Source organism: Pararge aegeria, chromosome 11 (assembly GCF_905163445.1).
Source record: "Pararge aegeria chromosome 11, ilParAegt1.1, whole genome shotgun sequence".
Lineage (NCBI taxonomy): Eukaryota > Metazoa > Arthropoda > Insecta > Lepidoptera > Nymphalidae > Pararge > Pararge aegeria.
The window spans coordinates 2,861,352-2,876,063 of record NC_053190.1 but is presented as its reverse complement, the minus strand read 5'-3'; the positions used below and the strand labels follow the sequence as shown (position 1 = coordinate 2,876,063).

The 14,712-nt window shown below is 41.7% G+C and overlaps 2 protein-coding genes across 2 annotated transcripts in view; one reads left to right on the top strand and one right to left on the bottom strand.

The window, feature by feature from the left end:
• Nucleotides 1-1,290: 1,290 nt before the first annotated feature.
• LOC120627712 (retinoblastoma-binding protein 5 homolog) lies at nucleotides 1,291-10,702 on the top strand. The gene is made up of 11 exons (XM_039895738.1): nucleotides 1,291-1,485; nucleotides 1,575-1,600; nucleotides 2,317-2,511; nucleotides 3,351-3,557; nucleotides 4,895-5,076; nucleotides 5,760-5,879; nucleotides 6,566-6,759; nucleotides 7,545-7,720; nucleotides 8,833-8,946; nucleotides 9,824-9,944; nucleotides 10,510-10,702. The coding sequence occupies exons 1-11, from the start codon at nucleotides 1,467-1,469 to the stop codon at nucleotides 10,584-10,586; spliced, it is 1,431 nt and encodes a 476-aa protein (XP_039751672.1). The 5' UTR covers nucleotides 1,291-1,466; the 3' UTR covers nucleotides 10,587-10,702.
• Nucleotides 10,703-10,744: 42 nt separating this feature from the next.
• The window catches only part of LOC120627710, a 38,039-nt gene continuing 34,071 nt past the window's right edge, over nucleotides 10,745-14,712 (bottom strand). The window contains exon 25 of the mRNA XM_039895737.1: nucleotides 10,745-13,841. Within this exon, the coding sequence (XP_039751671.1) occupies nucleotides 11,141-13,841 (2,701 nt within the window). The 3' untranslated portion in view covers nucleotides 10,745-11,140. The remainder of the gene's footprint in view (nucleotides 13,842-14,712) is intronic.

Sequence of the window (14,712 nt, the reverse complement as noted above, 5' to 3'; positions counted from 1 at the left end):
CTGTTCGTGCGATCTATAAAATGGGTCCGAGAGAGTCATTGAAAGGTAAATTTAATGACACTCTATAGCCAATACATATTTAAAAATTTAATTTATGTTCACAAAAATATATCAAAATTTAAAAGAAAATGTGACTGCAATAATTTGAACGTTAGAAGCAAAAATAAAATTGCAGTGCAGTACACTAGACGACACAAAATAAGCAATTCATTTAAAGGAAATTGTATACAATTTTACAGTAAATTACCGGTTGATATCTTGGGGAAGTCACTAAAGAAGTTCAAAGTTTGTATTAAGCGAAAGCTTATAGAAAAGTCCTATTATAGTATAAAGGATTACGTAAACGATAAAAAAGCTTGGGTGTAAACAATTGCTCTAACCAGGTTGTTTCTTAAATATTTTCTAATGACAATGTGAGATGGTGATAACAAAAAGAACACCCGGCTAAGTTTGTTGTGGGCTTCTTCTTAGACCAGGGCGCGATTGGAACCCTCGTAGAAGTTTACGATTGTAGTTATCGCCATCACTACTCACTGCTATGTAAACATTTTGTATATAATAACGCATCAAAAGTGCCATCTATGTGCCTATTTGAATAAAGAAATATTTGACTTTGACTTTGAATGGCTGAATGAGGGTTCTTTTTTTTACTTTATGCGTTTACTCAACTTTACCTATCGTTACCTAGGTAGGTATTTACAACGCTACAGCGCTAACGCTAAAGCGTTAAGTAGAGCGCAAGAACTATGTTTATTTTTCCACCCTGATTGGATTGGTGATTTGGACACCCTTTTTGAAAATTTCTTAAAAATAACTAGTTCCCTGTCCCAACGGCCCCACAGTATCTAAACTAAAAGTTACAATAATACACCTGCAATTAAAGCTTTCACATTTACGCCTCGTGGTCTGCTCGGTACTGGTAGCAGCCGCACCCACCATGATGACGTTGACTGTGTGTGCCATCCCAAGCAAGCGAACAGCCTCCAAGGAACGAACGTCATACCATCAGGTCTTTTTCGATTTCAGTCACTACAATGGCATCTAGTGATCGATAAAGTTAGGTAATTTTGAACTGTAGAGGCGCTAAGCCGAACAGTGCCAAAGTTGGCAGAAGGGTGTCTGAGTCAGTATGTACTCATTATTTCAAATCGGTCAAAACGTAGAAAATATCATATCTTTGGCGTAGACTGTATGGGAGTTGATCATTGCCAAATCCGAACCGCAAATAACAGACTCCTGTCGCTGTCATTCACAGTGACAATTGACATAGACAGTGACGAATGCCAAAATAGCCGAAAAGATTGTTTTGGCTCGAGGCGTCTTTCTTCATTGTTTACTATTTTACGAGTCAAATGGCAAATTGAACGAATACGATATATTTGCTATATCCTCAAATCACGGCTGACAATAATATGTTATATGCGATTTTTATACCATAGCAAGTAAGGAACTTTAAAATAACAATCATGAATTTAGAGTTACTCGGTAAGTAAACATTGGTTATATTTTTAGTAACTTGCATACAATAAGTTATAATTGCGTTGTAAACATTTATTATTTTATTTCCATTTCAGAGTCGTTTGGCCAAAACTATCCAGAGGTTTGTAAAATTCAATTAAAAAAAAATTGCATTGCTATTAACTTTAATTACACGGAAATATCTGGTTGCTCAGAACATCATCATGATAAAGCCCTACTATTGAGCACATACCTCCTATCTCATAGGTAAGAAGGTTTAAAAGCATAAACCCACTATGCTTTTGGGTTCATCATCACATTCAACCCACCGGCCCACTATAGGCCGTAGTCCACCACTCAGGCCACGCCTTTGGAGAACACACATTATGTAGAACTCTCAGGCATGCAGATTTCCTCACGATGTTTTCTGTCACCATTGAAGCAAGTAATATTTTAATTGCTTAAATAGCACATATCTATGAAAAGTTATACATATGACCTGGGATTCGAACTCGGCCCCCTGAAAGTCAAATCCAACCCACAGCTTTCATCACATTCCACTCCCGCTTTTGGGTTCAAAGGCTTAAATTTTTATTTATTATCAGTTGTTGTGTCTGAGATATTTGGTTTTACAAACTCTCAGAGTCACGTGACAAGACACTCCCAATTACTGAACTCAAGGCTAGTACTGAGAATGTTTAGCAAAAATACAATATTTAACAATTCTAGAAACCCAGAACCCAGAGCCTTAAGTTCCATAGCATAGGATATAACTGTTTTGAGAATTTGTATGTAACAGTTCTTAAACAAAACTACTAATCACAAAGCAGTTGTTAAATACTAATGTTTATTTTTCAGGAATTTGATGGTGCTTTAGACTCAATATCCCTGGCAGCAACATGTGCATTCAATAGACGTGGCACTCTCTTAGCTGTAGGATGCAATGATGGCAGGATATTCATATGGGACTTCCTAACTCGAGGCATAGCCAAGTCAATATCAGCCCACGTATTCCCTGTCTGCAGCTTGAGTTGGTCGCGAAACTGTAAAAAGGTACCTGTAACTGGAACTAATCGTTAAATAGTAACAGATCAATTAAATTTTTTTGTTGTTACAACAACAAGTATAATAGTTATAAAGTCTCAGTCTATAACTTGTTCAAAAAATGATTTGTATAATAAAAAAATATATTTTCAAATTGCATGTAGTAGTTAACACTATTTAATAAATCAATGAATGAATGAATGAATAAATATACTTTTATTGCACACCACAAAAAGTACATAGAACAAAAAAAAAATTAAATCAATCATTTAATTGTAACAAAAAATTAATTAAATTGAAAACTTGAATTCCATCTCTAGATTGTGCTACAAAACAAGTAATTTTCTACATTTTATTTGGCACCAGCTTAAAAATCTTGTAAAAATAATTATCTAAGCTACAACAGCCAAATGCCAATTGCCCATAACCTTTACAAAATATTGCTTTTCCCAAAACTGGGGTGATAATGGTTCAAGAGTTCTCCCATCAGCTCTTTTATTGTGACATGCATAAACTGCTTACCATCTATATACCATAATCAAATCACAACCTGTGCAATACTTATTATTGTGTAGTTGCCATCCAGAAGCAAACCCTGAGACTTTCATCAGTTTCACTTGACCAAACGGTGCTTTTTGAAAGCAATTGCACAAGTTACTTTAAGAAATCCTCAAACCGCTATAGGTGTGCCTATAATTTTGCGATTGGTTAAAAAAGACAACCAATTTTTATAGAAATATTTCAGTAATATTAGTTATTCAGTTCGTGTTCTGGGCCACGCTATGTAAATCCTGCAAAGGAAAACTCATGGAGCTATATCAAATAAAATTAAAACTTCACTATTCCAGTTGTTATCAGCCTCAACAGATCACAATGTCTGTATATGGGACGTTCTTTCGGGAGAGTGTGAGCAACGCTACAGGTTCCCAACAGCTATTCTAAGAGTACAGTTTGATCCAAGAAACGACAAACGATTTCTTGTGTGCCCCATGAGGCATGCAGCTTTATTGGTGGATACCGATGGTGACCATAAGATACTACCTATAGATGATGATGTAAGTAGAATCTACTATCTTTATTAGCATAATCATTCTTGCCTTAGACTGGAAGAGGTTTCCATACTAAAGTCTTGTGTATCCATATGACTTGCTTGATGTTTTCTATCTAGGGTTTTTTTGGTAATCGGTGTGGGGTCGCCACTTCAGTTTATTTTGTTTTTTTAATAACACCTGAAAATTTCAGAGCTGACCGAGCTTGAATGCACATCACTGGCTTTTGCAGCCAAAGCGGTTGCTAAATAAACCACGGTCTAGACGCCGATGCTAAAATTGAGATGTAGATTTCTATTGTTATCCAGTCTAAAGCGACATATTTCGTTTATTTCTTTAATTTTTTATAGTTTACTAGCTGATACCCGCGACTTCGTTCGCATACATTCAGGTTTTTTACTCTTAACTTTCTTATTTCCCGGGATAAAAGATAGCCTATGTTCTTTTCCGTGTCAAATTTCATACAAATCCGCTCAGTCGTTTTTGTATAACAAACTATCGATCTACAATTTCACATTTATAATATTAATCTTATATCTTTAAACGAGCAATTCTTGTATATATATATATATATATATATATATACAAGAATTGCAAAAAAATAATATATATATATAATTGGAATCTCGGAATCGGCTCCAAAGATTTTCATGAAATTTAGTATACAGGGGGTTTCGGGGGCGATAAATCGATCTAGCTAGGATTCATTATTAGGAAATGTAATTTTATTCGTGTTTTCCGGTTATAACCGATTTGGAAGTTGCACGGGTCAGCTAGTATATCTTAATATATATAAATCTCCTGTCACGATGTTTGTCCGCGATGGACTCCTAAACTACTGAACCGATTTTAAATTAAATTGGCACACCGTGAGCAGTCTGGTCCAACTTAAGAGATAGGATAGCTTAGATCTTTAAGTAAAGTCACAATTTTATTTTATTGCAAATTATTTGTCTATAATTAATTAACAGTCACATGTCATATGTATATACAACTATACTCATTTAAGGCTTAGCGATACTGAATACTTTAAAAACAAAATCAAACGCAGACGAAGTCGCGGGCAACAGCTAGTATAATATATGTTTATATGTTATACATGTTTATATATTATATAAGTATATATATATATATATATATATATATATTGTCCCTGTTTCCATCATCATGAGGCGTAGAAGTACAGCCTCATGTGACTGTCATTACACCGGCATTCACGCCGTTCAGACCGAAACACATTATTCCAAAAATGGTGCTTACCGGCAGAAAGACGCATGGTGGAAGTACTTACCCGGGCGAGTTTTGTCACAAAAAGCTCTATTTCTACTGAATTTTATTTGTAGGGTGATATCAACGTCATAGCGTCGTTCGACAGGCGAGGCGACTATGTGTACACCGGCAATGCCAAAGGGAAGATATTGATACTCGACCCGCAGACACTGACCGTGAAAGCCAGCTTCAAAATAACCGTTGGCACATCCAGTACTACTGGGATCAAGAGTATCGAGTTTGCCAGAAGAGGAGAGTAAGTTATTTCGAGTAGCAATTGTAACTATAATTTTTTTCTTCAATCAAACAAAATATCTACATAGTATATTTAGTATTCTTATTCTGCTTGACTTTAGCAATGCATTTAACACAGTTGACGTTTGACAGCTTGCTTGAGTCTTTTACGCTCTATTCACGTATCTCCATCAGTAATAGACTGGTTTCGGAGGTACCTCAATGACCGTCAACCGGGCCATTTTCGTCTCGGTGTGATGTTACGGCTGGGGTACCTCAGGGTGGCGTGTTATCTCCTTTCCTTTTTTTCTATTTTTGTTACATAAAACATCTCTTCTCTCTATCACATGTATGCAGAATGCAGATCATATCCAGCCAATTTATAGCTATCCTTATCATCTGCCCTCCAAAATCTTGGTTCAGCTGTCGCAGCAATGACATGTTATGACACGTTAGTGTTGTGGTATAAAAATGAAGAGTTATATGTATAATAATGTATTCTTGCCCATACGGCTTGTCTTCTTAAATTATGGATTACTTTTTTTTATTACACTACAAAGCTTCAGGTAGCCCTTCACTGCAATCTCAATGTAAATTATATTGAAAGGCGGGGTTTTTAAATAATTATGACAAGTTTTATATAAAAATGACCGTGAACAAATGTGTAAAAATGATTGTTAACTAACGGTTACTTTTACTTCGCAGCTGCTTCCTCGTGAATACTTCAGACCGAGTCATCAGGGTGTACGACACAAACACTGTAGTGAAATCTGGAATGAATGGCGAACCGGAGCCAATTCAGAAGCTGCAAGATCTTGTTAACAAGTAAGAAAAGTATCACTTTTATTTAATAATACCTAGCAATCGTTTTCGAAACGATTTCTTGTGGTTTTATCTAATCTTCTTATTATACTATTATTATTATTAAATTCTTTATTGCAACCACAAAAACAAAATACAAAGAGAAACACATTTACAAATAAAAAATAATAAAAAACTAGTTTAGGTTTGCAAAGGCGGTCTTATAGCTAAAGCGATCTCTCCGAGACAACCTTTGGCGAAAGAAGTTCTTATAAGGAACGGGCTGGTGCGGCTATAAAAATTTCACTTCTCTTAGAAAGTATTTTTTTTTATATTTCACCACACAATATCAACGAAACCATGTATGTTATGTGTGGCACAACCTAGATAAAGGTGCATACAGCGCTGATTTTCAGTTGGCACCTTGTACCAGGTGTCACCACGGGAGTACGTAACTATCCACTGACCAAGAGGATAGTTACGTGAAAGTGTCATTTAGTTGATATAACTGTAACTTTTATATTTTGATATGCTGTGTTTACTTTTAAGAAAACATTACACTTAAATAGAATAGTTTAAATTTTATAAAAAAACGGTAGTATTAGTGTATGTGTGTTTGTAATAAAACCTAATGAATAAAATAAAATAAAGTTATATAAGTAACAAAACTCCTGCTTCTCTGTAAAGTACTCTTTTTATACTACTGCCAGAACGACGTGGAAGAAGTGCTGTTTCTCTGGCGACGGCGAATACATATGCGCTGGCTCGGCCAGACAACACGCGCTATACATATGGGAGAAGTCCATTGGGAACTTGGTGAAAATCCTCCACGGCACTAAAGGAGAACTGCTGTTGGACGTGGTGTGGCATCCCATACGACCCATCATAGCCAGCATAAGCGCTGGTAAGTTAAATACCACACAAGAAAGCCGATTGGCGCAGTTTGCAGATGGGCAGTTTTTGAGTCCAAGGCCGTGGGCTCGATTCCCACAACTGGAAAATGTTTGTGTCGTGGACATGAGTGTTTTTTAGTGTCTGGGTGTTTATATGTATTATTCCTGAAAAAAAATATTCGTCAGTCATGTTAGTTCCCATAACACAAGCTTTGCTTACTTTGGGGCTAGATCTAGATGGCGGTGTGTATATTGTTGTAGTATATTTATTTAAGATATTACATTTGTAGGTATTACTTAAGATTCGCGCTTCATCGTAGGCTGCATCATCACTTACCTTCAGGTGTGATTGCAGCCAAGCACTTGACTATATATTTAAAAAAAAAAACACTGCACTAGGTCAAAAGGTTGGCTAGCTAATAAAAATGTCGAGGAGCTGGATGGCACATGGTATGCACATTTTATGCACTAAGCGGGTGGATAAAAAAAAAAGAAAAAAAAAATCCATTACCAGTTAAAAAAAAATTAAGGATAGGCATTGCAAGAGTTATAAAAAGCCCACCCTTAAGTTTTCATAACTCGTACTGGAGATTTTCTTCATTTTATATAATCTGCATACCCTGTGCATACCCTCTATGCAAGCCGCTGGCTGGATGGCCTCGATGTTTACATTGTGATGGAGCCTATGTCAAGGGCTTCTGCATCATCACTCACCACCAGGTGAGATTTCAGACAAGGGCTAATCTACTGAAAAAAGACTACTGCCGAAATAACCACTTAATATAAAACTTTCCAGGAGTTGTGTCAATCTGGGCGCAGAACCAAGTGGAGAACTGGTCGGCCTTCGCGCCGGACTTCAAAGAGCTCGACGAAAATGTGGAATATGAGGAGCGGGAGAGCGAGTTCGATGTGGAAGACGAAGACCGCTCGGTGGATCAGGCTGGCGAAAGCAAAGACGATGAAGAAGTTGAGGTATGTATGTATGTTGTAATAACAAAGCTGGACAGTTTGTTTGTCGTTGTTTGTAGGTTCGAACGCGCTTACCTCTGGAATAAATAAATAAATATACTACAATACACACCTCGCCATCTAGTCCCAAAGTAAGCGTAGCTTATGTTATGGGTACTAAGTTAACTGATGAATATTTTTTATGAATAATATACATAAATACTTATAATATATAGATAAACACCTAGACACTGAAAAACATTCATGTTCATCACACAAATATTGTCCAGTTGTGGGAATTGAACCCACGGCATTGGACTCAGAAAGCAGGGTCGATGCCCACTGCGCCAATCGGCCGTTCAAGTGTAATAAACAGCGAAATTTCAAATGATAATTTGAATTGGTGATAACAAAAAGAACACTCTGCTAAGTTTGTTGTGGACTTCTTCTTAGACCAGGGCGCGTTTGGAACCCTCGTAGCTTTAGTTTTAAGTTTACTCACTAAACTTTAACTTCGTTTTAACTTCTCACTACTATTCACACATTCTGTATATAAACGACGCATCAAAAGTGCCATCTATGTGCCTATTTGAATAAAGAAATTTTTGACTTTGGCTTTGAATTTGAAAAATCTCGTTTCCATATTTTGATAGCTCAATTTTTGAGGGAGGCTATATTATGCTATATAACTTTTTTTAAATTCTACCCCCAATGGGAGTAAATAGGGGATGAAAATGTTTTAACGCGCTAATCTCTGGAAATACTAGATTTAGATTTCATTTTTTAACACCACCCTTGTAAGCGTAAGGGGAAATGTAGTTTAAAAAAACAATCAAGACACTAGTTGCTACTAATGTTTTCTTCGTATCAAATAACAATTTGTGTTGTCCGAGTCAAGTTTGCAACGACAAGGTGACGTCCACACTACATTTCTAACGTCTTGTAATTGAGATTTCCATGGATATAACAGTATTCATAATAATGAAAACCTTTTTTATTCTACTTTTTCCGGATATCAAAACTTGGAGGGAAATAACTTGTTTCGAAAAATACGCGGTGACAACCACAGCTAAAGCTGTTAACATACAGCACAGGTTTAAAAAAAGATTATGATCCTAGATAATATTGGTTGCCAGGTGGACGTGACAACCTGCGAGGCCGTCGCGGCGTTCTGCAGCTCTGATGAGGAAGGCGAGGATGAGAACATGCTCTCGTTCCTGCCGATCGCGCCAGAGATAGAGGATCCTGAGGTGAGCCCCTTCAACTGGGTCGTTGGACCCTTCGGCAATTTTTCTCATTTATATTTTTGCAAAATGCAAATCACCCGAAGGTGTAAATTATTGATAAAATTAATCTAATCGAAAAGATTAACATCACATCTTAAATCTAATAGAGCTAGCCATCCTGTACTAAAGCCACATACAGGACGGATAGCAAGAGTGAATATAAATTACGACTAGAACATTTGATTGATTAACGCCCAAAATTAAAATTCAAGTAATCCAAAATCTTCAGATGACAGAATTATTTCGCAGTGCTATTCTTTTCCTACTCTTTCCTGTAGATAATACTAAATTGAATGTGCCATTTGAATATTTTGTCTAAGGATTAGTTTAAAAAAAACGGATTGTTAACTTAAGGATCGTAAGGATATAACTTCTAAATTAAATTTCCGATCGGAAACTTTCAACTAGATTGATTATAACTCGTCTTTATATAATTTCGGGAGTTGCGGGAGACTAAAACCTTCTAAGACTTTTCAAGGATTTTTTTTAAAATCTAGCCGTATGTTGGTTCGACATGTCTACAATGAAACTGCTCATTTTATTTATGACGGCCGATTGGCGCAGTTTGCAGCGACCCTGCTTTCTGAGTCCAAGGCCGTGGGTTCGATTCCCACAACTGGAAAATATTTGTGTGATGAGCATGAATGTTTTTCAGTGTCTGGGTGTTTATTTGTAGATAATAAGTATTTATGCATATTATTCATAAAAATATTCATCAGTCATCTCAGTACCCATAACACAAGCTACGCTTACTTTAGGGCTCGATGGCGATGTGTGCGTTGTCTTAGTATATAAATTAATTAGATCTTATCATGTCTTTATATCATCGATTATACAACAGGACGGCTGGGCGGCCACGCAAGAAACTGTCACGCCTAGTGAGACACCGGAGATATTGGAGCCCGCTGCGAAACGACCGAAGAGCAAAACATACGAGATTTCACTCAAGGTCACTCCGAATGGTGCGTTTTTAAAACAAAACAGACAAGACAAGTTTGTTTAACAAAATCGTATTAATTTAACAGTATATCAGCCTTCGCATACCATAACTCAACATCGACTCGCCTCAAATGGTACCATTGAAATGTTAACTTTATTGTTATGTGGTATAAAGCAAACTTTTCAATCGTTTTGTGCTAGTAGTACTAGGCCACTCGGCCACGGGTCATACTTTAAGCAACGTAATGCCGTCATGTTATCTGGCATGACGGTCCCTTATGCCGTCATGTTATCTGGCATGACGGTCCCTTATGCCGTCATGCCTATCTAGACTTCCTTGTACGTTTATCTTTCACATTCCAGTTTTTTTTTTTTGAAAAGATCGTACTCACTTGGTTCTGTGTATGTGGACTTTTGTAGATCATCTCGACAATTGGTGCAATAGGAAGAAGTATATTGAATTTTATACCATAAGTAACAATGGATGTCTGTTTCCTTTTTTTTTTTTTGCAATGCACTTATTGCGGTAATTGTGATACCGCAATAAGTATTGCAAAGTTATGCATTTGCTGTTATTCTTTCTTTCAGATCATCCACTACCATTTGGAGGCAAAAATAAACAGGCAGCGGGAAATAAGAAAGTTGCTGGCAGACCTCGAAAATAAATCATAACAAAAAAATAATCCAATGTTTTTCTATGTATTTTAAATTATATTTTTTATCACTTTATTGCCAAGATAAATAAAAAATATATTATCTTAATAGTTAACACGACCTACGTGATGTTACACTACTTATTTATAAATTTCCATCTAATTTTATTTCAATTAGCAATCTATGTTAAATTTTTACTGAGTAATATACAAAAATGATGACAAGACAAAACTATCTTATTGCGGCACAGACAGGAATACAATAATGAAAGCAAATGTTTCAGAGAAAACATTTATTTGCAAAATGAAATAATCGATCTTTATTAGAATTCGTATTTAGAGTATACTGTGTAAGTACTTATCGTTTTTTTTTGTATATAAATAAATCTCGCTTAAATTAAACAAAATAATAATACATCGTTTCTATTCGAGACCAAAAAGACTCATTAAACTTCGGGAATCTAAACGTCAACTTCATAAAATATCATACATAGCGTACGTCACTAGCGCCCGTCGCGGGCGGTATAAATAAAATTATCTAGGTCATAGTATGTACAGTGCGCGCGCTACGCGTCCAGGTCGTCTTCGCGCTGCGACGAGAAGTAGCTCACGAGGCCGCCGAACACGCTGCCGCCCTCCTCCTTGACGGGCCGCGTGGCCGGCTTGGCCTCGGACGGGGACGCGGGGCCCTCGGGCTCCTTCGGGGACCGCGGCGAGTGGGGGCGCTCGGGGGGCGCGGCGGCCGGGTGGGGCTGCTTCTCTATGCGGTGCACGTCCTGGTAGGGCGCGTAGGGCAGGCCGGGGCTGGCGCGGCCGGGTGCGAGGCGGACCGGCGGGCGCGGCTGGGGCCGCATGTACGGGTAGTGCGGAGGTAGCTCGTGGCCCATCAGTCTTTCGGGGGGCGGCGCCCGCATCATGTCGGGCACGGGGCCGGCGCCGGGCGGCCGCGGCGCCGACAGCCGCTCCGGCCCCGGAGACCGGCCGTCTGCTGCCACGGGCGGCCGCGTCATATCGTGGATCGGGCGATCCCCGCTGGGAGGCCTCCCCATTTGAATAGGGCGATCGCCGCTAGGCGGCCTCACCATGTGGATAGGGCGATCGCCGCTGGGGGGTATCGCCATGTGGATCGGGTGATCGCCGCTGGGAGTCCTCGCCATGAGGATCTGGTGATCGCCGCTGGGGGGCCTCGCCATGTGGATCGGGTGGTCGCCACTGGGAGTCCTCGCCATGTGGATCGGGTGATCGCCGCTGGGGGGCCTTAACATTTGGATGGGGCGATCGCCGCAGGGGGGCCTTGACATATCGTGAATAGGGCGGTCTCCGCTGGGAGGTCTGGGCATATCGTGTGTGGGGCGGTCTCCACTAGGGGGCCTCGACATATCGTGAATCTGTCGTTCGCCACTGAGGGGTCTCGACATATCATGTACTTGCCGATCGCCACTAGGCGGTCTCGCCATATCGTGTATTTGTCGATCGCCACTTGGCGGTCTCGCCATATCGAGTATTTGTGGATCGCCACTTGGCGGTCTCGCCATATCGAGTATTTGTCGATCGCCACTTGGCGGTCTCGCCATATCATGTATTTGTCGATCGCCACTTGGCGGTCTCGCCATATCATGCATTGGTCGATCGCCATTAGGCGGTCTCACAATATCGTGTATTTGTCGATCGTCCCCAGGCGGTCTTGTCATATCGTGTATTTGTCGATCACTACTCGGCGGTCTCGCCATATCTTGCATTTGTCGATCGCCACTAGGCGGCCTCGTCATGTCATGTAATGGACGATCAACTTCAGGCAATCTCGACATTTCATGCAGTGGTCGGACCCGTGCCGGGGGCCTCGGCATTTCGTGCATCTGCTGATCGGCTGCGGGAGCCCTTGAAACATCGTGCATAGGTCTATCGCCGCCCGGCGGTCTCGACATGTCGTGTAAGGACAGTCGGTCCGATCCTGGTGGTTTGTTCATATCGTGCATAATGAGCCGGTCGGGGCCGGGCCTGAGAGCCTCGCGCATTATCGACCGATCGGGCCCAGGAGGCCTTAACGCATCGTGCATTAGTGGCCTATCGGGCCTCGACATATCGTGCATAGTTGGCCTATCGGGCGCTTGTTGTCTTGCCATATCGTGCATTCCCGGACGGTCGGGTCCGAGTCGCGACAGATCCTGCATTATGGAGCGCTCGGGTCCGGGAGGGCGGATCATGTCGTGCATTATCGGCCGGTCGGGGTGGGGGTGTCGCAGCCCGTCGTGCATTGGAGGACGCCCGAGTGCTGGGCGCGGAATCAGCCCGGGACCGTCGCCCGGGGACATTTCAGCGGGGTTATTGGGCAAGTACTGGCGCATGTTCGACGGCATTCTCTGCAGCGGATTGTGGTGCGACCGCTGCGCCTGGAGCAACAGGGCATCGGGTGGCTGGGCGCCAGGCGGCGCGTGCGGCGCGTAGGGCCCGTAGGGGCCATAGTGCGGCGCGTAAGGACCTAGAGGGAACCGCGGGCGGCCATCCTTGTTGTCCGTGTGCTTGATCTTGAGGTGGGGTTTGGGGGGCTCGGGCGAACGCTGCGCGGGCGAGCCCGGCGGCGACTGGTAGTCGGGCTCGGTCTTGACTTCCGCCTTGATTTTTATTGGAAGTTCTATTACACCGTCCTCCGGTTCCGAATTCGGTGGGGGAGTTTTTTGCGGCGCCGGAGACCCTGACGGACCTTGCGTGCGGATGGGAAGATGTCCCGGCTGAACTGGGCCGGGAACGCGGAGATTCATAATGCCCGGGGGTCGGAAGCCGGGTGGACCGTGGGGGGAGGAGACCGGCGGTCCGTGGGGCGAAGAGACGGGCGGGCCGTGAGGAGAGGAGACGGGCGGGCCGTGTGGAGAGGAGACGGGCGGGCCGTGGGGGGCGGAGACGGGCGGGCCGTGGGGAGAGGAAACAGGTGGGCCATGCTGCATCGGCGGACCGTGTCGCATGTTGGGACCGTGGGGCGGCATGGCGTGCGGGTGGGGGCCGTGCCCGTCGGGGCGCGGGAAGGGCCCGGGCCGCATGGCGTGCTGCGGGTGTCCGGGCGGGCGGTGGTGCATGGGCCCGTACGGCAGCGGTGCCTGCGGGGAGGCGGGCGCGCCGTGCGGGGAGCCGGGGCGGTAGGGGCCGGCTTGCAGGTGCGGGTAGTACTGGTAGTTGTGGCGCGGCGCGTTGAGTGCGGGGTGCGCCGGGTGCATCTGGTACATGCCCTGGCCGCGGTAGGGCGCGTTGCCCGGCGGGTACATCATCGAGCCCCTGCGGAGAGAATAGCTATGCTGAGATATCGAAATACAAAACCACGCTGGATGTGGTAGTTATAATATTTCTGTCAAAGTCAAAGTCAAAGTCAAATATTTCTTTATTCAAATAGGCACATAGATGGCACTTTTGATGCGTTATTATATAAAAATGTGTACACAGCAGTGAGTAGTGATGGCGATAACTACAATCGTAAACTTAAAACTAAAGCTACGAGGGTTCCAATCGCGCCCTGGTCTAAGAAGAAGCCCACAACAAACTTAGCCGGGTGTTCTTTTTGTTATCACCATCTCACATTGTCATTAGAAAATATTTAAGAAGCAACTTGGTTAGAGCAATTGTTTACACCCAAGCTTTTTTATCGTTTACGTAATCCTTTATACTATAATAGGACTTTTCTATAAGCTTTCGCTTAATACAAACTTTAAACTTCTTTGGTGACATCCCCAAGATATCAACCGGTAATTTATTGTAAAATTGTATACAATATCCTTTAAATGAATTGCTTATTTTGTGTAGTCTAGTGTACTGCACTGCAAGTTTATTTTTGCTTCTAATGTTCAAATTATTGCAGTCACATTTTCTTTTAAATTTTGATACATGTTTGTGAACATACATTAAATTTTCAAATATGTATTGGCTATAGAGTGTCATTATTTTAACATCTTTAAATTTATCTCTCAATGACTCTCTCGGACCCATTTTATAGATCGCACGAACAGCCTTCTTCTGCAGCACGAAAATAGTGCCAATATCAGCAGCATTACCCCAAAGTAAAATTCTATATGACGTGATGCTGTGAAAGTAAACTAAAATAGACTAGCCTAGCAGTTTCTATGTCTGTCAGGTGGCGAATCTTCTTTACTGC

Bases quoted from the DNA above. Each gene is read 5' to 3' on its own strand.
- LOC120627712 (XM_039895738.1), top strand. The intron at 1,601-2,316 runs GTTTGTAAAATT...TTTATTTTTCAG, and splicing joins TTGGCCAAAACTATCCAGAG to GAATTTGATGGTGCTTTAGA. The intron at 5,077-5,759 runs GTAAGTTATTTC...TTTACTTCGCAG, and splicing joins GAGTTTGCCAGAAGAGGAGA to CTGCTTCCTCGTGAATACTT.